The sequence below is a fragment of the Cornus florida genome, unplaced genomic scaffold, assembly GCF_030987335.1.
Source record: "Cornus florida cultivar Cherokee Brave unplaced genomic scaffold, ASM3098733v1 CherokeeBrave_3.0.0_Hap2_Chr10, whole genome shotgun sequence".
Lineage (NCBI taxonomy): Eukaryota > Viridiplantae > Streptophyta > Magnoliopsida > Cornales > Cornaceae > Cornus > Cornus florida.
Window position 1 is genome coordinate 66,544,625 of NW_026775580.1, and position 25,920 is coordinate 66,570,544.

General features: G+C 34.9%; 1 protein-coding gene across 5 annotated transcripts in view; it reads left to right on the top strand.

Moving 5' to 3' along the window:
* The window catches only part of LOC132279344 (patatin-like protein 2), a 61,977-nt gene extending 36,351 nt beyond the window's left edge, over positions 1-25,626 (top strand). For 3 of the 5 annotated variants that reach the window (XM_059781303.1, XM_059781304.1, XM_059781305.1), the window contains 7 exons: positions 3,508-3,553; positions 23,644-23,828; positions 23,944-24,130; positions 24,267-24,428; positions 24,520-24,819; positions 24,932-25,104; positions 25,265-25,626. In XM_059781303.1, coding sequence (XP_059637286.1) covers positions 3,551-3,553; positions 23,644-23,828; positions 23,944-24,130; positions 24,267-24,428; positions 24,520-24,819; positions 24,932-25,104; positions 25,265-25,337 — 1,083 coding nt within the window. In that variant the 5' untranslated portion in view covers positions 3,508-3,550 and the 3' untranslated portion in view covers positions 25,338-25,626. Of the gene's footprint in view, positions 1-3,507; positions 3,554-18,765; positions 20,438-22,896; positions 23,064-23,643; positions 23,829-23,943; positions 24,131-24,266; positions 24,429-24,519; positions 24,820-24,931; positions 25,105-25,264 lie in introns of those variants that run through there. The other 2 variants (XM_059781302.1, XM_059781306.1) reach the window with 2 other exon arrangements.
* Positions 25,627-25,920: the final 294 nt, after the last annotated feature.

Sequence of the window (25,920 nt, forward strand, 5' to 3'; positions counted from 1 at the left end):
ATTGGCTACTTATCTATGTGTTATTTGTATTTTGTCTAGGTGTTATTTGTATTATTTGTTTAATTAGATTATGCACTTAAATGATGTATTTGATTAATTGTAATTAATTATAAATTAAATGATTAAATGTTTTATTTTATTTTATTTTATTTTATGGTTATGATTAGTGGTAATGGACTAACTAATTGGGTCCCACGGACTACTTGAATAGGAGGTTGGATGGGTATGGATAATTACCCATGGATAGTTGTATATGTATATATATAGATATATATGTATATACATATATATAAAAAGGAAAGTAATTTATTAATATTATAGTAACTTTAGTATTAATAAATAATCTGATGTATATATTTTATATATTTATATAATAAGGATATACATATATTTTATACGTAACATGTTTTAAGTTACCTTTTTAATATTATGGTAACTTCAGTATAAATAAATAATCTGATGTATATATTTTATTTATTTAATAAGGATACAGATAGATTATATACGTAACATGTTTTAAGTTACTTTTTAATATTATAGTAACTTTAGTATAAATAAATAATCTGATGTATATATTTTATTTATTTAATGAGGATATAGATAGATTATATACGTAACATGTTTTAAGTTACCTTTTAATATTATGGTAACTTTAGTATTAATAAATAATCTAATGTATATATTTTATTTAATTAATAAGGATATACATAAATTATATACGTAACATATTTTAAGTTACCTTTTTAATATTTTTATTTTTTATTTTTCTTTATTAAGTTGACTTGGATTAGGAAAAGGAATAGGGTTATTATTTAGCCTATAAATACACAACTATAGGTTGAAAAATGAGTGAAAATATATCACGTAATATATTCTATAGAGAAAGAGTTAGAGAGAGAAGGAGAAAGAAGAAGGAATGAGGAGAAAACCCTGTAGAGAGAAGATCAAGGAAGAAGAAGTTTCACTTTCGATTCGAAAGTTTAAGGCAAGTTCTTCTTCTATCTCTTTCCCTTTGATTTGTGTTTCTGTACATGCCTAGGAAATTCCAGAATTTATTAAACACATAAAATTAAATAATTATGCATGTTTAATTGGATTAGAACATAGGTTTTATGAAATTGGTTTATATCTGTTCTTGTGTTATGAATTGATAAAATGCATGATTTTGATTTGATTTCTTATGTGAATTTTTACATGTTTAAATTATGTATTTTTCATATCTGTGGAATGATGGAACATAGAAATATACCTAGGATTCCTGAACATTAAATAGGGACTAGGTTTGGGTTTTCATAAATTTGAATAGACTCAATCATAATGATGCTTGCTATTTGAATGTTTTAAACAAACGAATGGATTTAATCTTTTAAAATATTTTAGCAATTGAGATTAAATGTGTAGGATGAATTGGATATAGAGAATCATTATTTAACGGTATAATAAAATATCATTATGTATAAGATTCAGTTTGTGTAGGACATATGATATAGGAAGTTTAAAGAAATATTAAGTCATTCCTATTATGTGATAACTTGATATCATATTTATCATAGTTATTTATGGAATGTTTGATGTATTTCCTTAATTGTTACATCAATTGTTGGATTGTGTGGTTTAATGCACCGGTATGGGACGGTGGCATTCTAGGGATGGATTAACTTATCAGTTAAGTCCTACCTATTTTATATAAGGGAATGGATTAACTAAAATGTTAAGTCCTACTTATATTTAAGTCAGGTCAGCTGAACAAGTTGAATGACTTATGGAGGATTAATTTATTATATAAGGGAATGGATTAACTAAAATGTTAAGTCCTACTTATATTCAAGTCAGGTCAGCTGAACAAGTTGAATGACTTATGGAGGATTAATTTATACTGGATAGGATGGTTACTAGATTATATATATATAAATATGGTGCCATGATATGAGCTTGAGTCTCAGGATCAATGGTTAGGGCGCGTATATCGCCAGGGATGTGTAGCTAGATATAGTGTAGTTGTGTACCCTGGTAGGTCTAGGTACTCATGCCCACTATATGTGCGTTTTGCATGTTGCCTACTATTTAGGTTGAGACAACCCTATAGTCTAGTGAGGTTCCTTTAGTGTGTATATATATATATATACGGACTATTAGTTACTGTTGGATTAACTAGGATGTATACGTGTATCGGATCTCTGCTTGGACTGTAGTAGAGTAGAACTTGTTTGTGGGCCTGACCCACCATTATTTTTCAGGTGTTCGTGCTGAGCGGGGATCAGTTTACTTCATTCTTTCGATGCTACATAGGAGTTCCTTTATGATTCAGTTTCCTGTTTTAGATTACTGTCATTTGTTTAGTTTGGATTTTCTAGGGGTCCACACAGTATGGATTCCCGAGTTGTTTTTGGAGGATCAGTTGTATCAGAAGAGTTTATTAATTAATGGAAATATATTATGAGGTTTATTATTAGATTATCATTTTCTTTTTTTTGTCAGCATTTTATTTATTCTTCTTTATTCTTTTGTACTCTGTGTTCGTTTATTATCAATTTGTTTTGATATCTTCGGGTATTCGGGCGTGGGCCTGGCCAACCCGCATTCGAAAATTCGGGGTATCACATATATATATATATATATATATATATATAAACTTTTAATACCCATTTGCTTTAAGTCACTATAAATTAAGTTTGCGGGGAGCAGACTTTGTTCACTAAATTTCAGATCTATTGAATATCTCTAGGTAGGTGTTTCATTAAATTTCATATTTACTAGTAACTATTAGTGTTATAAAGGGGATAATCTGTTTTTTTTTTTTGTGCGTCACTAAATTTCAAAATATTTCAATATCTCAAAATTATGAAATACTCATCTAATATCATTCTGTTACAGCCCATGAATTAGAATTCCTACCTTTGAATATGTGAAATAATAACTTTGTTTTTTCTACGAAACCCAAATTGGTTGTGGAAGTTTCTTTAAATAATACTTGTTGATATCGTTTATTGGCATCTAATAGCTCTATTATATGTTCATTTGTTTGGTTCATGTTATTACTATATATGAGGATTTGTTGTATATTTACATCATTTAAGATTTATAATGTAGAGAGAGTGAGTTTGCAAACCCACCTGTTTGTAGAAGAAGCTGTGTTGCCCTTTTTGTTGTGCAAGTGAGAAAGGTCTGGTTTGTATTATGAATTTCTTTAAGAGGGGAGAATGATGAAATATTGAGAATAGGACATTTTTGTTTCTAGTTTCTAATATCAGATCTTGAATATGTGTAAAGTATTCAAAATATTTCCTTAAAGTAGATTGCTTTCAGTTAACAAGTGCTTACAATTAATATCAATTGTCATTTGTCATTTGTCAATGCAGTGTGTCCAAACTCATCCTTCCATTTTGAAAATAAGTATTTCAATAAGCATTTTTTTTTTCTCTCTATTGAGATTAATATTCTATCTTGCACATGATTTATTCCTATGTCAATTCTTTCAATTTGATAACGAATTTAAATATTTTGCAGGATGCAATGAAAGAAAAGGCTGCACAAAATTCTCAAAATTCTGATGGTATGAGTCTAACCATAAATGATGTTGAGATAGTGCAAAACCAACTAGGCATAAGGAAGGGATATTGCCGTGGATTCGGACATGGTTTTAGTTTTTATTTAGAAAACTAGAGATTTTATGGATCTTGAATATATATATTATGGGTTTATTTTGTTTTATGACTAGTAATATCTTTTTGAATGTTATTATGGATCTATTTTGTTTATGTTTTGCATGTATATGGAGTGGTTAAACCCACAAATCAAGCATATATATATATATATATATATATATATATATATATATATATATATATTAATGTATTAGGGACAGTCTACCCGTCCCTAATACAATAATTATAATTAAAAAATCATGTATTAGGGACAATCCATCCGTCCCTAATACAATAATTATAATTTTAAAATAATGTATTAGGGACGGTTTATCCATCCTTAATACTATAGGTATTGGGGACAATCCCCGAAACTGTCCCCAATACTATAGGTATTGGGGACAGTTTATAACGTCCCTAAAAAGTTTTAGGGACGATGTTATTTAGGACAGTTTGACTGTCCCTAAAGGTCAAAGTATTTGTCACGGTCAACTTTGACCGTACCTAAAGCTTTTTTGGCACACTGCTTTTAGTCATGGACTAATTTGACCTTTAGGGACGGATTCCGGGCTTTTAGGGACAGTTTCAACTGTCCCTAAAACCCGAATTTCTTGTAATGATGGTCAAAGGTGGTAAGTTCAACAAACATCTAAATGCGTTCAACAAGATAGTTGGACAATTAGAGTCTGTTGATATCGACTTCAAAGACGAGGTCCGAGCACTGCTAATTCTAGGGCAATTACCTGAGAATTGGAGTGGCACAATTATAGCGATCAGTAGTTTTGCAGGGAAGACCAAGTTGAAGTTTGATGAAGTTGTGAGTATGATTCTAACTGAAGAAATCAGAAAGCAAAAAGTAGGGGTTTCCATCAGTTGTTCGTCATTGAATGTTGAAAGTAAAGGCAAGGGTTCAAACAAGAAGAAGGGCAACGGTAGTAGAAATAGAGGCAGATCCAAGTCAAGGGATGGAATGACACAGTCTCAAAATTTCAGGAATTCCACAGATCTCAATGATGTTGAGTGTTGGAATTATAGAAAGAAAGGACATTACCATGTTGATTGCAGACTTCTAAAGAAGGGAACTGAAAGAAAAACTGAAGCAAACGTTGTCTCCGAAGAATCAGATGATGCATTGATATGCTATTTGGAGAGCAAGGCGGAGTCATGGGTTTGAGATTCTAGTGCATCGTTTCATGGCACCTCAAGCAAAGAACTATTTAATAGCTATGAACCAGGTAACCTTGGCAAGGTGTATCTTAGTGATGATCAGCCTTGCAGCGTTGTTGGCAAGGGTGAAGTACAAATCAAGTTGAATGGATCAGCTTAGAAGTTGAAGGATGTGAGACACATCCCTAACTTGAGGAATAATTTGATTTCAGTGGGATAGTTGTTAGATTAAGGTTTTGTTACAACCTTCGATGGAGACTCGTGGAAAATTTCCAGAGGCGCTATGACCATTGCACGTGGTAAGAAATCTAGCACTCTCTACATAACTACCAGTGCTTGTGGGTCTATAACAGTTGCAGAAAACAGAGAAGATCATAACCTTTGGCACTAGAGACTATGTCACATGAGTGAAAGGGGACTCAAGATTATGCACTCGAAGGGGAAACTACAAGACATTTGGGCAATTGATATTGACTTCTGTGAGAGTTGCGTGATGGGCAAGCAGAAGAAGGCCAGTTTCAAGAAGAGTGGCAGAGATCTCAGAAAGGAGAAACTTGAGCTAGTTCACACAAATGTTTGGGGCCAGCCACTGTCTCATCTATTGGCAAAAAATTCTACTTCGTGACTTTCACTGATGATCACACGAGGAAGGTATAGGTCTATTTTTTGAAGCACAAATATGAGGTATTTGATGTGTTCAAGAAGTGGAAGGCTATGGTGGAGAATGAGACAGGTTTGAAGATGAAGAGGTTAAGGTTAGACAATGGTGGTGAGTATGAAGATACTAGGTTCAAGAATTTCTATTTTGATAATGGGATCAGATTAGAGATGACTGTACAAGGAACCCCATAGCAAAATGGGGTGGAAGAATGGATGAACCGAACATTGACAGAAAGAGCCAGAAGCATGCGCATACATTCCGGTCTACCCAAACAGTTTTAGGCAGAAGCAGTCAATACAGCATCCTACCTAATTAATCGTGGACCATCGGTGCCTTTGGAGCATTGAATACCAGAAGAGGTATGGAGTGGCAAAGAGGTAAACCTTTCATGGTTGAAAGTTTTTGGTTGTATTACATATGCGCATATTAGTGACCATGCTAGGGGAAAGCTCGGCCCTAAGTCACTAAAATGCATCTTCGTTGGGTATAGCAGAGATGAGTTTGGTTATCGACTCTAAGATAATCAGAACAAGAAAATCATCAGAAGTAAAGATGTGATTTTCAACGAGAAGATGATGTACAAGGATAGAGATGCATCACAGTTAACTAGTGTAATTCCCCTAATTTTAAAAGGATAGTCTCGGCATTTTAATATTTATTTTATTTACATTTTTATTTGTTTAATTATAAATTTGGTTTGTTAAATTGTTTATTTGTATTTATTATTTGATATTTGATTTATTTGAATTAATGGTTATTATGTGCATTATTTGACTTATTTAAATTGTTTAATTATTGTGTGTTATTTTCTTTAATTGTTTAATTGTATTATTTTTATTTGGAATTCACTTGTTTTAATGAGATTAAATTTGTGTAATTAGATTAAATTAGTAACAGTTATAATGTATTAAATTAGTAAAAGTAATTGTGTTAAACAGTATGGTTTATTTTCTTTTAGAATGCACGTTGTGGCCGACCAGGATTTACATTAGGGCTCAGTCTTTAATTATATGTGATTAGAATTTTAATGTTCTAAGCCTATAAATATAATATTACGGTCGTTTAGGGTTTTACAAACATAAGCATAGTTCTATTCACATAAAACAGAGGATTGAGAAAACGGAGGCACCGTAAGGGTTGTCAAGGAGAAAAACAGAGAGGACCAAGGCAGTGTTATGGTGGATTAAACCAGAACCATAGGAGGGTTAAAGGTATTCAGTGGTTGCCGGAAATTTAGAGACGACGCTGGGATTTCATAACTAAAATCACAGGCAAGTTCTTTTCTTCCTCTCTCCCGTTAGCTTGTGTTCTGTGCACACCTAAATGATCTCTAGGACTTTAATTAGACATTAAATAAATCTTGCATGTTAATATATGTTAGAATATTAGCCTGTATGTGTTTTGTTTTTGATTGGAATCTGTTGTTGAAATTGTATATCAGTGTTTAATCGTAAGCATGCTAAATCGGTAATAGTTTGTATGGTTCTTTTTAATGCAAACTATTTTAAATAAATAACTGGGATGATATAAGATGAAATTTAGACTTTTAGGTTCATTTTTTACCAAGAACAGAAGGGGTGGGAGCGGCCGGAGACGAAGCAGAAGGCCGAAGGAGGTTCAGGCTCTCAGAGAGGGAAAGAGCTGGCTCCATAAAGAGGGAGCCAGCTCCCCCTAAGAGTAGAGCCGGCTCTAGGGGAACGTAGAGCTGGCTCCACCCCTCTAGAGCCGGCTCCAAGAAGGATTGGAGGCGGCTCCATGTTTTAATGGAGCTTACTCTCCAGTTTTGAGAGCAGGCTTTCTCATGTGTGTGCGTTCTGAAATTTTTAGTACACTGTTTGGAGAAGTTTCATTTTTCAGAATTGTTTAGGACTTTACTGGGGTCTCTAAATATTGTGATAATGAAACTTTAAAGCCTAATATGGCATCAGTTATACCTGTAGGTTAATGGATGGAACAGTACAAAATTATACAAATTTTGCATATGGATATCGGATAGAAGGAATTTAATTGTCTAATTTAATTTTAGCAATTAAACGGAATAAAGTATGATTATAAATCTTATTTGGGATGCATGATATGGGCATTTATATATCAATCTTTGTCTGTGCTTACTCTGGTTTTTAATTGCTGAAATAATAAATTCTTTTCTGCAATTATATGGATTAACGCTGGGATTTTAATTGTTGAAATATTTAAACACTTTTATGTAATTATTTGGATTATAGTTTTGGACTATAAATTGCTGAACTATTATTTAGGTTGTATAATTTACATGGATGTGAAGGATTGTATACACCGGTATGGGACGGTGGCATACTAGGGAGGGTTTAGCTCAAAACGCTAAGACCTGACCTATCGAATTAAATGAATGGATTCTAACATATTGAATCCTATTTGTATTTAAGTCTGATCAACTGACTAAGTTGAATGACCTCCTGGATTAGTTGGTTTTAGTTAAGTTATATAAACTGAAAAAGTTGAGTGATTAACTGGATTGTATATTGTATGTCAGCTCAATGAATAATTGAATGACATACTCTGGTTTTGGACGGACTTTAGATATATGGCTATGATACCATGAGATGAGCTTAAGTCTCAGGCTCGTTGGTTATAGTGCGTATATGTAGTGGATGCGTAGCTGGGTATGATAGGTTGAGGTGTACCTTGTTAGGTCTAGGTACTCATGCCCACCTATGGGTACGTTTTTGCATGTTACCTTTTATTCAGGTCGAGACCCTTATTGTAGTCTAGTGAATGTCCCTTAGTGGGGATATGTATATGTATAGACTAGATAGGTATTATGAGGTATCTAGGATGTATCTGCGTATCAGGTCACGGTATGGATTGTAGTTAGATTAGAACTTGTTCGTGGGCCTGACCCACTCTTTTATTCTTTTTAGGTACAGGACGGTTCCAGCTTTAGAGCTTGATCGTGCTTGTCGAGGATAGTCTCTCATTCATTTACTTACGTAGGACTTTTCTCTATGTTTTAGTTTGATTTACTTTCAGTTATTCAGCTCAGTTGGGACTTTGGTTTAGGGGTCCACTAGATGGATTCCCGAGTTGTACTTTTGGAGGTTTTGAAGAATCAGATTATTATTTTTTTTCATTATCAATTGGAGGATTTATATTTAATAATTCTTTCAGCTTTGTTATTTAATTCTTTCATTTTTATATTCTATGTTCGTTTTAAAATACTTTAATTATTTGATATTCCCTCGGGTTCAGGCTTGGGCTTGATCAACCCAGTCTCAGAGTCTAGGGGTATCATAGTTGGTATCAGAGCACTCCAGGTTCAAGTATCTCTAGGATGTTTTGTTTTAAGACTTCCGCGTAGCGTTTTCTCTTGATTAGAGCTTAAGTTTAGGATTCATTAAATTCCTTTATGGTTCGTTTAGAAGGTATTGATGTTAAGTTTATTCTATAATTTCAGAATGTTTAGCACTAGGAAAAGGATGTGGTCCGTGATGAAAGCAAAGAAGGACCCAAGGAAGAAGAAGGTTACTCCGACGATTCCCTTGCGAAGGCCGACGAAGAAGGCAAAATTGGAGACCAAGAAATTGGTTCCAATAGGAGTTGCTTCGGAGTATAAAGCAAGGAAGGTTTCAGGTGTGCGAGATTATCCACCATACTATGGATCTGACACAACTTCGGTGGTGCTCGAAGCTGAGCCAAGTGGAGAGGAAAACCCCGAAGAAGATCTGGATGGAGGAGATACCGGAGCATCCAAGATGGAGAGTACCAAAGTTCAAGGATAAATGCTCTTTTAATAGTAATATGATTTTCATTACTAGTTAGAGTGGAAGTATTATTTAAAGAATAGTACTGTTTTAAATTACATACACTAGTAGTATGTAATGAATAAATGACAATTATTCTTTTGGAGGTTTACCATTTAAAGGAGTTCGTAATAAAATAAACTAGTGGTTTTGGCTATCTCTTTTATGTTTATGATAGTATTGTTGTGATATATACATGAATGGTTTTATTAAACTGCATTAGAATGTGTATGTTGCGATAATGAAGGAATGTGATAGTGGAGTGATTTGTATTTGAGCAAGTAAACAAAGCTTTACTTATTGGTTAGTTGTGTTGAGATGGGACGATTACCAACGAGTTATAAAAGAAACTTGTGGGAATCAATTTGGTAAGATGGATTGTAGAGGAGACAGTTTAGCACCTTATAGGTGGTCGCCATACTTGTGGAGAGTTTGGTCACTCTTTCACATAGTGTCCTAAAGCAGGACAGGGGTAGAACAGGCACCACAGCAGTTGCATTATGGCAGGGTGTACAACCCCATGCCATAGGATGTTCAGGCACCTCAGGCTGTTGAGGGTAAGTTTCCTATTTATGGTTTACGTGGACGTGTTTTATTTGATACGGGTGCTACATACTCATTTGTAGCTAGATCTTTTGTTACTTTATCTGGGATGATGACACGAGTATGTAGTAGACCTCAGGGTATTTATACACCTTTGGGCAATACAGTCATTTTATATGAAAGTGATGGGCCTGTGACACTAGATATTGGTAGACTCAGATTTCTAGCCAATTTATTGGTCCTGGACATGCACACTTATGATGTGATACTTGAGATGGATTGGTTATCTCACTACCATGCCTAAGTTAATTGTTATAATAGGTCTGTTATATTTACCATACCTGGTCAGGATTTGTATGTCGTTGCTATGCCACGTTCTAATGGGGTTACTAGCACTTATTTATTTCATATGGAGGAGGAAACGGAAAAGGAGGTTACTGTGTTATTGGATAGCATATCAATCGTACAGGATTTCCCGGATGTTTTTCAGGAGATTCCAGGGTTACTGCCTAGTCGTGAGATCGACTTTGTGATTGACTTAGCTCCAAGCACTACACCTATTGCTAGGGCACCATACAGGATAGCACCAGTGGAGATGAGAGAGCTGAGGGATCAGATTCAGCAATTACTCAGCCAGGGTTTCATTCACATGAGTACTTCACCCTGGGGGGCACCAGTTCTGTTTGTGAAGAAGAAGGATGGTTCACTTCGGCTGTGTATAGATTACAGGGAACTGACTAAGGTTACTATTTGTAATAAGTACCCTTTGCCCAGGATTAATGATCTTTTTGATCAATTGAAAGGAGCTACATACTTCTCTAAGATTGATCTTCGTTCTAGATATCATCAACTTCGAGTTAGAGAGCAGGATGTTCTAAGGATAATGTTTCTCACTAGATATGGTTCTTATGATTTTCGTGTCATGCCTTTCGGACTGACTAACGCACCAGTAGTTTTTATGAACTTAATGAACAGAGCCTTCAGGGCTTATTTGGATCAGTTTGGCATTTTCTTCATTGATGATATTTTGATCTATTCTAAGTCAGAGGACGATCATGCTAGACATCTTCGTATAGTCTTGCAGACGCTTCATGAGCACCAGTTATATGCTAAGTTCGAGAAGTGTGAATTTTGGCAGTGGAAAGTGAAGTTTCTGGGTCACGTAGTGTCAAAAAGAGGAATAGCAGTAGATCCAACCATGGTTTCAGCAGTGGTTGAGTGGGGACAACCTACATCACCTATCGAGATTCGGAGTTTCCTCGGATTAGTAGGATATTATCGTAGGTTCATCCAGGGATTCTCTAAGATAGTGGGACCACTCACTCATTTGACCAAAAAGGGTGTACGGTTTGTGTGGGATGAACGCTGTCAGTGAGCTTTTTGATGAGCTAAAGACTAAGTTGACTTTTGCACCAGTTTTGTCTACCCCACAGAGTGGGATAGAGTATCTTGTCTACACAGATACTTCTTTGCAGGGTCTTGGATGTGTTTTAATGTAGGAGGAGAGATCGATTTAGTATGGATCTCATAAGCTTAAGCCTCACGAGCTTAATTATCCAACACATGATTTGGAGTTGGCAGCTGTGGTCTTTGCCTTACGTATTTAGAGGCATTATCTGTTGGGAGAGTCCTTCAGATTATTTAGTGATCACAAGAGCTTATAGTATTTGTTCACTCAGCGGGAGCTGAATATGAGACAACGCCAATGGTTGGAGTTTATACAGTACCATCTAGGGAAAACGAATGTCGTGGCGGATGCACTCAGTCGTCGACCCGTTGCTAGTCTTTCTGCTCTATTCACTACTGAGTGGAATGCTTTGAGGACGGTAGATGAATTGTCGGATGCTTTTATGGCTTGCATGGTAGTTACACTTTCTATCATTCACAAGGTTTTAAAGGCACAACTCACGGATCAGCAGTACATTGACAAAGTTGCAAAGATAGCTTCCGGGGAGGTCCTATTTTACTATATTGGGACTGATGGAGGTTTAAGGTATAAGGGATGGTTAGTGGTACATTCTGTTAATGATTTGAGGAAGGATGTGATGACTGAGACTCACCACTCTGAGTTTTTTGTGCATTCAGGGGGTGACAAAATATATCAGGATATGAAGCGGCAGTTTTGGTGGGCAGGTATGAAAAAGGACATTGCCATTTTTGTCTCTCGATGTAGTACTTGTCAGATGGTTAAGATTGATCATCAGCGGCCGCCAGGAGCTCTACAGCCACTGCCGATACCGGAATAGAAATGGAGAGCATTTCTATGGATTTTATGGAGGGATTGCCTAATTCCTTCAAGGGTCACAATTCCATTTGGGTCATCGTGGACAGATTGACTAAATCAGCTCATTTCTTGCCTGTTCGCATTGACTTCACTTCGGAGCAAAACTTTACATTACAGAGATTGTAAAGCTGCATGGAATTCCGTTGTCCATTATATCAGACAGGGATTCGAGTTTTGTGCCAGGATTTTGGAAGAGCTTTTAGCAAGCTTTGGGTACAGAATTGCATCTTATCACTGTTTATCATCCTCAAACTGATGGACAGACTAAGAGAGTTAATCAGATCATGGAGGATATACTTCGATCGCGTGTTCTTGATTTCAAGGGCTACTGGGAGGATTATTTGCCACTTGTGGAGTTTGCATATAATAATAGTTTCTAGAAGACTATTGGGATGGCACTATTTGAGGTATTATATGGCCGACCGTGTCAATCGCCTGTTTGTTGGATGAAGGTTGGCAATAACAGATTCTTGGGTCCTGAGTTCATCAGGGATACTTCTGAGAAGATTGCTCTTATTAGGGATTGCATGCGTACTGCGCAGAGTCGGCAGAAGAGTTATGCCGATCGTCGTACACCTGCTTTGGAGTTTTAGGTTGGGGATCAGGTTCTACTCAAAGTGTCTCCTATGAAGGGTGTAATGCACTTTGGGAAGAAAGGGATGTTGTCTCCGAGATTTGTCGGTCCATACATGATTACGGATCGAGTTGGAGCTGTCGCTTATCGGTTGGCACTTCCAGATAATTTGGATTACGTACACAACGTGTTTCTTGTTTCCATGTTGCGGAAATTTCTGCGAGATGAGGATCGGTATCAACATATCGATGTTGGGGAGATTGAGTTGCAGCCGGATGCAACTTATTTGGAGCCACCGTGTCGTATTGTCGACTGTCAGGATCAGATCCTTCGTAATAAGGTTATCCCTTTGGTGCATGTTCAGTGGAGTCATACAATGAGGCTGAGTCTACTTGGGAACGGGAGAATGTCATTCGCTCATAGTTTCCTGAAATATTGGAAGAAGGTAAGAGCGAATTCTGATGACAGAATTCCTTTTGTTAGGGGGGAAGAATGTAAAACCCCAAATTTTAAAAGGATAGTCTCGGCATTTTAATATTTATTTTATTTGCATTTTTATTTGTTTAATTATAAATTTGGTTTGCTAAATTGTTTATTTGCATTTATTATTTGATATTTGATTTATTTGAATTAATGGTTATTATGTGCATTATTTGACTTATTTAAATTGTTTAATTATTGTGTGTTATTTTCTTTAATTGTTTAATTGTATTATTTTTATTTGGAATTCACTTGTTTTAATGTGATTAAATTTGTGTAATTAGATCAAATTAGTAACAGTTATAATGTATTAAACTAGTAACAGTAATTGTGTTAAACAGTAGGATTTATTTTCTTTTAGAATGCACGTTGTGAACGACTAGGATTTACATTAGGGCTCGGTCTCTAATTATACGTGGATTAGGGTTTTAATGTTCTAAGCCTATAAATATAATATTACGGTGGTTTAGGGTTTTACAAACATAAACATAGTTCTATTCACATAAAACAGAGGGTTGAGAGAACGGAGGCACCGTAAGGGTTGTCAAGGAGAAAAACAGAGAGGACCAAGGGAGTGTTGTGGTGGATTAAACCAGAACCATAGGAGGGTTGAAGGTCTTCAATGGTTGCCGAAAATTTAGAGACGACGCAGGGATTTCGTAACTGAAATCACAGGTAAGTTCTTTTCTTCCTCTCTTCCGTTGGCTTGTGTTCTGTGCACATCTGGATGATCTCTAGGACTTTAATTGGACATTAAATAAATCTTGTATATTAATATATGTTAGAATATTAGCCTATATGTGTTTAGTTTTTGATTGGAATCTATTGTTGAAATTGTATCACAGTGTTTAATCGTAAGCATGCTAAATCGTTAATAGTTTGTATGGTTCTTTTTAATGAAAACTATTTTAAATAAATAACTGGGATGATATAAGATGAAATTTAGACCCTTAGGTTTAGTTTCTACTAAGAACAGAAAGGGTGGGAGCGGCCGTAGATGAAGCAGAAGGCCAGAGGAGGTTCAGGTTCTCAGAGATGGAGATAGCCGGCTCCATGGAAGAGGGAGCCGGCTCCCCCCAAGAGTAGAGCCGGCTCTAGGGGAATGTAGAGCCGGTTCCACCCTTCTAGAGCCGGCTCTACCCCTCTAGAGCCGGCTCCAAGAAGGATTGAAGGAGGCTCCATGTTTTAATGGAGCCTGCTTTCCAGTTTTGAGAGTAGGCTCTCTCATGTGTGTGCGTTCTGAAATTTTTAGTACACTGTTTGGAGAAGTTTCATTTTTCAGAATTGTTTAGGACTTTACTGGGGTCTTTAAATATTGTTTTAATTAAACTTTAAAGCCTAATTTGGCATCAGTTATACCTGTAGGTTAATGGATGGAACAGTACAAAATGATACAAATTTTGCATGCGAATATCGGATGGAAGGAATTTAATTGTCTAATTTAATTTTAGCAATTAAACGGAATAAAGTATGATTATAAATCTTATTTGGGATGCATGATATGGGCATTTATATATCAATCTTGGTCTGTGCTTACTCTGGTTTTTAATTGCTGAAATAATAAATTCTTTTCTATAATTACATGGATTAAGGCTGGGATTTTAATTGCTGAAATATTTAAACACTTTTCTACAATTATCTAGATTATAGTTTTGGACTGTAAATTGCTGAACTATTATTTATGTTATATAATTTACATGGATGTGGAGAATTTTATGCACAGGTATGGGATGGTGGCATACTAGTGAGAGTTTAGCTCAAAACGCTAAAACCTAACCTATCGGATTAAAGGAATGGAACATAAAATATTGAATCCTATTGGTGTTTAAGTCAGATCAACTGACTAAGTTGAATGACCTCCTGGATTAGTTGGTTGTAGTTAAGTCATATCAACTGAATAAGTTGAGTGATTAACTAGATTGTATATTATATGTCAGCTCAATGAATAATTGAATGATATACTCTGGTTTTGGACGGACTTTAGAAATATGGTTATGGTACCACGAGATGAGCTTGAGTCTTAGGCTCATTGGTTAGGGTGCGTATATACAGTGGATGCGTAGCTGGCTATGATAGGTTGAGGTGTACCCTGTTAGGTCTAGGTACTCATGCCCACCTATGGGTGCATTTTTGCATGTTACCTTCTATTCAGGTTGAGACCCTTATTGTAGTCTAGTAAATGTCCCATAGTGTGGATATATATATGTATGGACTAGATAGATATTGTGAGGTATTTAGGATGTATCTGCGTATCAGGTCACTGTATGGATTGTAGTTAGATTAGAACTTGTTCGTGGGCCTGACCCACTCTTTTATTCTTTTCAGGTACAGGATGGTTCCAGCCTTAGAGCTTAATCGTGTTTATTGAGGACAGTCTCTCATTCATTTGCTTATATAGGACTTTTCTCTATGTTCTAGTTTGATTTACTTTCAGTTATTCAGTTCAGTTGGGACTTTGGTCTAGGGGTCCACTAGATGGATTCCCGAGTTATACTTTTGGAGGTTTTGAAGAATCAGATTATTATTATTTTTTCATTATCTATTGGAGGATTTATATTTAATAATTCTTTCAGCTTCGTTATTTAATTCTTTTATTTTTATATTCTGCGTTCGTTTTAAAAAACTTTAATTGGTTAATATTCCCTCGGGTTCGGGCTTAGGCCTGATCAACCCAGTCTCGGAGTCTAGGGGGATCACAACTAGTCCTATACAGAGTAAGCCTGAGTTTATTAAGTTGGATGATGATCCAGAAAGCATTGACGCGGAGCAGATAAATAAGGGTTCTTGGCCAGCACTCATAGAGCATAGTTCACCACAGATTCTAACTCCATAGCCTGCACCCAAAAGGTCCATGCGACCTCATGTACCGAATCGGAAATATTTGGATTATATATTGCTTACAGATGATAGTGAGCCTGAATACTATGATGAAGCATGTCAAGTTAAGATGCTAGCAAATGGGAGCTTGTAATAGAAGATGAGATGAAGTCCCTTATCTCTAACAAAATATGGGAACTAGTCAAGTTGCCTATGGGGAAGAAAGCTCTTCACAACAAATGGGTGGATAGAGTGAAAGAGGAACATGATGGTTCCAAGAGATACAAGGCAAGAATGGTGGTCAAAGGCTTTCAGTAAAAGCAAGACATTGACTACACAGACATTTTTTCCCCATTTGTGAAACTGAGTACCATTCGCTCCGTTCTTAGCATTGTTGCAGCAGAGGGGTTGCACCTTGAGCAGTTAGATGTCAAAACTGTTTTCCTCCATAGTGACCTAAAGGAGGAGATTTACATGCAACAACCGGAGGGTTTCTCAGTCAAAGGGAAAGAGAAACTAATATGCAAGTTAAAGAAAAGCTTATATGGTTTGAAGCAAGCCCCGAGGCAGTGGTACAAGAAGTTTGATGGTTTTATGAAGTGACATGACTATAACAAGTGCAACGCTGACCATTGCTGCTATTTCAAGAGGTTTAAATCAAGTTTCATTATCCTTCTACTTTATGTTGATGACATGTTAGTGGCAAGTTCTGATTTTGAAGAAATCAGCAAATTGAAGAAGCAGTTGTCTAGTGAATTCGAGATGAAGGATCTTAATGCAGTGAAGCAGATTCTTAGGATGAGGATTAGCAGAGACAAACAGAAAGGTACTTTGTAGTTTCTCAGGCTGAGTATGTTGAATGGGTTCTGAAGAGGTTCAACATGAATTATGCTAAGGCGGTGAATACTCCTTTAGCTAATCACTTCCGATTATCTCAACATTAGTGTCCAAAGACAGAAGATGAGAAAAACTTTATGGCTAAAATTCCATATGCCTCAGCCATTGAAAATTTGATATATGCCATGGTGTGCATAAGGCCAGACATTGCATATGCAGTGGGAGTAGTAAGCAGGTTCATGAAGGATCCAGGCAAGCTATACTGGGAAGCAGTGAAGTAGATATTGAGATATCTACGGGGTACCACAGATAGATGCCTTTGTTTTAGAAGGGGCGAAGTAAAGCTACATGGTTATGTAGATTTAGACTTTGCTGTTGAGATGGACCACAGAAGAAGTATTACCGGGTATGTGTTCATGGTGGGTACGACTATAGTTAGTTGGGTTTCGTAAATACAGAGGATTATAGCGTTATCTACTATAGAGGCAGAGTATGTGGCGATGATAAAGGCTAGCAAGGAGATAATTTGGTTACAAGGTTTGTTGATAGAGTTAGGATTCGAACAGGTGAATAATATTTTGCACAGTGATAGTCAGAGTGCGATACATTTGGCAAAGAATTCAGCATTTTATTCAAGAACCAAGCATATAGGGCTTCGGTATCATTTTATCAGATCTTTGTTATAAGATGGGGTGTTGACACTTGCGAAAATACTTGGCACTAAGAATCCGGTTGATATGTTGACCAAGACAGTAACCATGGAGAAACTGAAGTTGCGCGCAACTTCAGTCGGCCTTCTAGCTTGAAGACAGAAAGAAGCGCACCGACATGTACGGGACATGCATGAGAAGAAGATGGAATGGGTTTACAAGTGCTCCAGCCTCCAAGTGGGAGATTGTTATGGTTTTATAGAGTCTGATTATTTTTTAGGAATATTTAATTATATGGAAACTCCAACACTGCTGAATTTTAGGGAAAATTTAGTTTCATGATCTGATTTAACTTCCTTATTGGTTTAAGGAAAATTCAGTTTCCTGATCTGATTTAACTTCCTTATTAGTTTTGGATTCTACAAAAGGCAAGTTCTTGTAGGACAGGTTTGAGACTCTATAAATATCAACTCTAATAAGATTTTAGAGGGTGTGAGAGTCAGAGATAAATTTGTGCCAATATAAGAGAGAGCAATTGAGAGAGATAGAGAGAAAATTCTCCTTGTAATTCATCATCTTTTTTATAGTGAATTTGTTCGGTGTGCTCCATGGACGTAGCCCTAAGATTTGGGTGAACCATGTATATCTTGTGTTGTGATTTTTTCTTTATAATTGCTTGATTATTCCTCGAACAGCGCGCGTTGTTATTTTACGTTTCTGTCACAACAACTAGAATCAAATTTAGTTGATTGTGCAGAGCAACTCCAACACCAACTTATGGAAAAGTAATCACTGTTCTTAGCATTGATGGAGGTGGCATAAGAGGGATTATCCTTGGGATAATTCTAGGCTTTCTAGAGTCGCAACTCCAGGTATGTATAAACTATAATATACATATATATATATATATATATATATATATATATATATCTTCAAAGAGGGCATAATTTTTTAGGACTAATGCGGCTATGTTCCTCCAATTTGTAGTAAAATGCTACACTAGGTCATTAGTCATACCAATAAAACCTTTACTATTTCAAAAGGGAGGTGAGGGTTTGAGCCCCACGTGCGTGCAATAGCTTATGTAGGTGTGTGTGAGAATATTTACCTAACCAAAAATAAACTTTGTAGTAAAATACTCTTTTTTCCTTTATCTCATGCATACATCAACTAAACTCCATAAATAACATATATATTTTTTGAAAGGTGATGAATAACTATTAAATTATGTTTTTTCTATTTAACTATTTTCCCTATATATATATATATATATATAAATATAGCTTAATTCATGCATGATGATTTGGCCTGGTGTGGTGCAGAAACTGGATGGTGAGGATGTGTTGTGAGATTTACATGTACCACTCGCAAGTGCACGAATTGAATCTTTACAGATAGGGTTTACTTGTAAGGGTGTCGTACCCAAGGGACTTGTGTAAAATAAGTTTGTCAACAGATTTATTAAATTCCAAATTAAATTGAAAGTAAGATAATCGAATTGTGATGATTAATTCTAAATTAACTAAGTTAAAAAATAAACTAAAGAACAATGATTAAATAGGATGTAGAAAATAGAGAAAGAGAACTAGGGGAATGACTTCACCACTAACGTCGCACCACCAGTTAATTGCATCAATTTATTGGAGATATATTATACAACATGCACAGGAAATTAATCATGGCTACAAGCACATATTAATTTAGCTAGAAAATAATAAAATTTAAAGCTAAGTATAGACTATCTTCGATGGGCATAAACCATTTACCTAACTACTTTACTCTAAAGTGTAGCATAGTCTATATTTTTTAGGCATAATCTATCAAATCTCTAACATTATATTCAGATAAAAACCATTATGTAATTATCTCATTCACAACTACAATAAGTGAATGAGTTTTGTTCAATCACAAGATTAAAATATCTAAGACAAGATAGAAAAATATTTGTAATTGAATTAAAACTCTAAAACCGATTCTTATTGAAGAGTCAATTAAAAATTCTATAGATTACACAATCATGCATGATAAAAATTGTTCTTCAATAAATAAATACAATTAAACTAGTGTGCTAAGCTAGGGCTACATCATAACCCTAGCAAAGCGTTTAGCCAATCATGACTGGAATGGAATTCTTCATGGTTGAGGAAGACATCTTCACCGCTATGGATTGATCCCTTCCTTCTTCTGAATGCTTCTTTTCTGATCTCAGCCTCAAGCTCCTCTGTATGATCATTCAATGCTGTAGATGACTCCCTTTAAATAATAAAAGATCAGCCTTTAAGTTCCCTTTTCCATATAGAAGACATATATAGAAATTCTGTCAAATAAGGACTTCAAAATTCGTACATATTTCAGTCCAATTTTGACAAGGTAAATAGCTGTTTTAGGGAATCCTCGTGAAATACAAAATTGTAGCTTTTCGAATTTCCGTTCGACCAGCGCGAGAATTTAGCTGTTTTGACGCTTGAGGAGAGAGATACAACCAGATTACCAAAACGGGTTCAATTCCCTTAAATTCCTTAAATTCCTATATATATATATACTGCAATTCCCTTAAATTCCTATATATAATTTCTAAAAAGAAATCATTAAAATATATATATATATATATCTACTATAATTCAATTCCCACAATTTTGTTTTTAAATTTTTAACAAAACACTCTCCCTTCCCTTTATATATATATATATATATATATATATAACATAAAATAAATAAATAATTAAGTTTATAAAATTTTCATCATAACTTAAATAAAATAAAAAATAAAAAAAAAAGAAGAAGAAGAAAGAAAAGTGGTGCGAGTCTGTATGCAGAGAGTTCTTGGGTATGATTAACACTCTTTTGCACGAAACCGACAACAAACTGAATGGACTCGTCGATTGAGTGACGGATCTAAAGAACCGAGTTCATCAACTTGAAGAGGAGAGAAATAGAGAATGCCACCATGGAAAAGGAAGTGATCTTTTAGGGCAACCTGATGGGGGAAACGTTGATGAAGGTAATGGAGATGGTAACAAGTACTGTAAAGTGATATATTTGTGTATCTTTATCGAGAAGCAATGATGGTAATGAAGAAAAGTGTGAGAAATTGAAGAAAATAAAGAATGGTTTGACTATGGAATAGAGATGGATGAATAGAGATATTATTGATAATTAAAATTCTTTGTTAATTGGGATTACGTAAGGATAATTTTGTCTTTAAAGTTTTATGTTTCTGAGTGTAGTACAATTATAATGACATATTACCATTAACCTGAGTTTTAGGTTTGAATATTTGGTGCAAATATCATTTTCCTCAAAATTAAAAGTAACACATACACAAGAAAAAGTAAAGGGCCAACATTTATATTAATGGCACATATAAGTACGGACACACTTTGAAAGGTTCAAGAGGACAGTTGAAGATTCCATGCAAATTCCAATATATATAAAGTACGGTAGTCACTAAAATTGGAAATGTAGGTAAGACCATAAGAAAATTAAATGTAGGTCTGAATATTACAAATGTCAATGCATAAATAAAAGTATTACCTACTAAATTCAAGAAGTGTTCTATAGAAATATTATTATTTGGTGTGACTTATGTTTTCTTTAATTCTTTTACGTCAAGTATGGATATTGTCTGCTGCTCATCGTGGGGGGACTGTAAGAATGGTTGACATGTCAAGAAACCAAACTAAATAATTAATCCATAAGAAATTTATCGTCAATCTCAACAATCTTAATATTTTACTTAAAAGTTTAAATTATTTGGTAGTGCTGCATATTCACCCATTTATACCTATTTCACTTTCTATCCAGATTCGATGTAAGACAAATACCTCTTGTAACATTTTTGAACTCACAATGTCCTCGTTGCGGTTGGGCCACCTTGCCTACCTGGATGGGCTCACCCAGACGTCTCCGGATTAGACGCTTGACGTGACACCGAATCAACGATTGGATCTGACTTTGATACTAACTATAACGCTTGGACGCTTACTCAAAAGTTTAAGATATTGAGTTGTGCTGTATACCTACCTATTTTATTTACCATCTAAATTCAATGTGGGACAAATATCCCTTGTAACATCAATTATGTTCAACACCGTCTATAAAAACTCTAACAATGCTATTTCAATGAGCATTAAATTGTCCAATAATAGTACTTCATTTCTCTGGATTCTTTTGAAACTTCAAAACTACCTCCATTTTCTGCCTAAGACTGTTTAAAAACTCTCTCTCTCTCTCTTCCATTCCTTTTCTTGAATCTAATTTGCTGAAAATTCAAGAATTATTATGATTGGTTTTCAACGAATCACAACATCAAATAAAATTTTAAAAAATACGACATTTATTTTGATAGATTCAAAATCAATTACAAAAGTCCCGATTTTCAATCGATCACGTGGGGCCCCATGGCTAAATCTTTTGAAGTAAGTCCCAAATGATCAACTCTGCCAATTCAGAATAAGTAGCTACCTAATATAAATAACAATGCCAGAGTTGGTGCTACTAATTATAAGTAATCAATATTGTAAACAAAAAAAAAAAAAAAAAAAAAAATTGTAAATAAGTACTCAAAACTATAATCTCCCAAACTATATAAAATATTTATAATAAATAACTCACTATCTAAATGTGATCCAGTGGATAGTTAGTGGATAGTTAGTTCTGAATTTTGATCCATAAGAGTCCCATGCTTGTCAAATTTGTATTTAACGTGATTGGTGTTTTTCGTTTATGTTAATGCTTTGTTAAAAATGATCCAAAATCTTTCTTTTTGCTTTTCGAAAGAGTATACATATTCAAAATCTTACCTACAACTCAACAATTAATGAACTTGTAATAATTATAAAAAATTAATAATTTCGTGATATTTTCTCAACTTCTCAAAATGTGACGCTAAAATTAATAAATCTCAAAGTAGAAGAATTGACTCTAGAAAAATCTTTGACAATTGCGGACGCATTCCTTGGTTGAAATTTTCAAAATCATTACTTGCAATTAAGCACCCAGACACGAGTTCTTTGTTTCAGTTCAGTTTCTTGGCGGCTCACTCTTATCCTGTCTAGATAACTCAATAATTACGTAGGTAGTTTTGATTATTTCAATCATAGACTTTTTCATTACACCAACTTACAATTTTCTTATGGTCTAACCAACAAGTCTCGTGTATACACTGAGTAGGCGACTAGTGAGCGCTGGGCAGTATATTTCAATTTGAAATGGTCAACTTTGATTTCCATTGGACATGTCTACGCGATACAATTTATTGTACATACACTAAAAACTATTGTCAAAAATATGAATAAGAAAAGTCTCAAAACCATAATTTTAACACTCGAAACATATACACAGTGAATCTATAAATACCTTAAGCATGCTATATCAATGAGCATATATTCAAGTGTCCAATACTATTTCATAGCTTCAAAAACTACCTCCATTTTCTACTTCAACTCTTAAAATTCTCTCTCTCTCTCTAATTCCTTCTCCTGAATCTTATCATGGAACTAGGACCAAAATCACCCTTGCAACCACCAACTTATGGAAAAGTAATCACTGTTCTTAGCATTGATGGAGGTGGCATAAGAGGGATTATCCCTGGGATAATTCTAGGCTTTCTAGAGTCACAACTCCAGGTATATATATATATATATATCTCTCTTCAAAGAGGGCATAATTTTTTACGACCAATGCGACTATGTTCCTCCAATTTGTAGTAAAATGCTACCACTAGGTAATCAGTCATACCAATAAAACCACTACTATTTCAAAAGGGATGTGAGGGTTCGAGCCCCACATGCTTGCAATAATGCGGGTGTGTGTGAGAGTATTTACCTGATAAAAAATAAACTTTTTTTTTTTTTTAGTTAGCACCAGGAACTCCCCTAGGCAGGGCCCCTTTGGGACCCACCCTAAGTTACAAACCTTGGGGTGTAGAGTCTCGCCCCAAGGATACACCGGGTGAGTCGGAGGAATAAAAAATAAACTTTGTAGTAAAATTAAAACTCTTTTTATTTATTTATTTATTTTATTTTTTTATTTTTTTATCTCATGCATGCATCAATTAAGCCCCATAAATAACAATAATTTTCTTTTGAAAGGTGATAAATAACTATTAAATTCTGCTTTTCTATTTTCCAAATATATATATATATATATCTCTCTCTCTCTCTCTCTCTTAATTCATGCGTGATGATTTGGCCTGGTGTGGTGCAGAAACTGGATGGTGAGGATGCAAGAATTGCAGACTATTTCGACGTGATTGCAGGAACAAGCACCGGTGGTATTGTGACCGCCATGTTAACTACACCAAATGAAGAGAACAGCCGCCCTAAATTTGCTGCCAAAGACATCAAGGAGTTCTATCTTGAACATTGCCCTAAAATCTTCCCTCAGGAAAGGTAATGAGCTTGACCCTGAATGTCTTGCCAATACGATCACTGTATAATCAACATATATTATGCTATTATCTAGTATCTAGTAATAATACTAAAATTGTCATGGTTTCATTTGCAGTGGTCGATTTGCTCATGGTACAAAAATCATCAAGGCCCTCTCAGGACCAAAATATGATGGCAAGTATCTCCACAATATTGTTAGGGAAAAATTGGGAAACACGCGGTTGCATGAAACATTAACTAATGTTGTGATCCCTACTTTTGATATCAAGAGACTCCAGCCAACTATCTTCTCAAGCTATCAGGTACATGTCTATGTGCATGTGTATTTGACATATATTGGCTCTTTTTTCATTTTACAACTCTAAATATCCGATTTTCAATTAAACTTGATTGATTAATACTTATAGATATATATATATTATCATTTTCATGGTTTAGGTGAAGAACAATCCATGCTTAGATGCCTTGCTCTCCGACATTTGCATATCAACTTCAGCTGCCCCGACCTATCTTCCTGCCCATAACTTCAAAACCAGTGATTCCTCTGGAAAAGTGAGAGAATTCAATCTTATTGACGGCAGTGTAGCAGCTAATAATCCGGTATGGACTAATTAAATTGACATTGATTTTTACCATTTGAGGATTGTCTTAGCAAATGAAAATCCTGATGATAAATTATTTTTGGTTTCAGGCTTTGGTGGCGATGGGTGAAGTGACAAAGGAGATTAACAGGGGCAATTCTGACTTCACTTCTATAAATCCGGACTATGATAGGTTCATTGTTGTATCCTTAGGGACTGGTACAGCGAAAGCAGAAGAAAAATATGATGCAGATGAAGCAGCAAAATGGGGTGTTTTGGGATGGTTGACAAGTGATGGTTCTACTCCATTAGTGGATGTGTTTACTCAAGCAAGTGGTGATATGGTTGACTTCCACATTTCAACTGTTTTTCAAGCCCTTCGCTCTGAAGAAAATTACCTTCGGATTCAGGTATTAACATATATACATTTTCAACTTTGTATTATTATGTTTCTTTAGTTCAATTTATATACATTCCAAATTAAATTTTGTCATTTAAAATTTTTGTTAAAAAAAAATGCAGGATGACACATTAAGTGGGATAGTGTCATCGGTCGATATTGCAACCAAAGAGAACTTAGATGATCTAGTGAAAGTTGGGGAAGAACTGTTGAAGAAACCAGTTTCAAAGGTGAATTTAGAGACCGGTGTCTGTGAACCGTTTAACAAGGGTACTAATGAGGAGGCACTTATAAGGTATATGTCAAACAATCAATATTGTATTCAATTAATTTGCTTGAAATTTTGGGAGAAAAATATTGTATGTTATCAAACCAAAATGATATATCAGTGTTTCATTAATTTGTTAAATTACTCCAATTAATTCATGTATATAGTGTTTGTTTAATATCTGTAGGTTGGCAGAAACTCTATCCAAGGAGAAGCAGCTTCGCGATACCAGATCACCACGTGTTGCGAAGTCGAACTAATAAATTTTTCAACATTAATTTATTTCATTAATTAAATATATTCATTGTTTGAATAAGTCATGGTTATGCCATTGTAGGTGACAAGAGTCATTTGAAATTCTTTTTGTGTAAGTAATTTGAATAAATTCACATTTATTATTTTGTAATTCTTAGACATATGAGTGCTAATTATGCCATTTCGCTCATTGTAATTCATAATTCATCGTATGAGTAAGTCATGGATATTCCATTGTAGGTGACAAGACTTGTTTGTAATTTTTTTTGTAAGTTATTTGAATAAATTCATATTTATTGATTGGAATTACATTGTCATTTTTCTTTATCAAGCAAGTTGGGATTGTTGTACTTCAGATGTTGATCCAGAGGTAGAAGAGAGATATTGATGGTTGAAGCGAGGTGACGAATTAGATATAGTTATGATCGAGAGTGTAGTGATGCAAAAAAAAAAAAAAAAAAGTTTTGTGAGAGAAAGATATATAACAACAAATAATACAAATGGTTTTAATTCTTTTTTTTTTTTTTTTTTAATTGTATTTTGAACTGGGGCCATGTTTACAATTTTATAAATTATACAAACAAAATT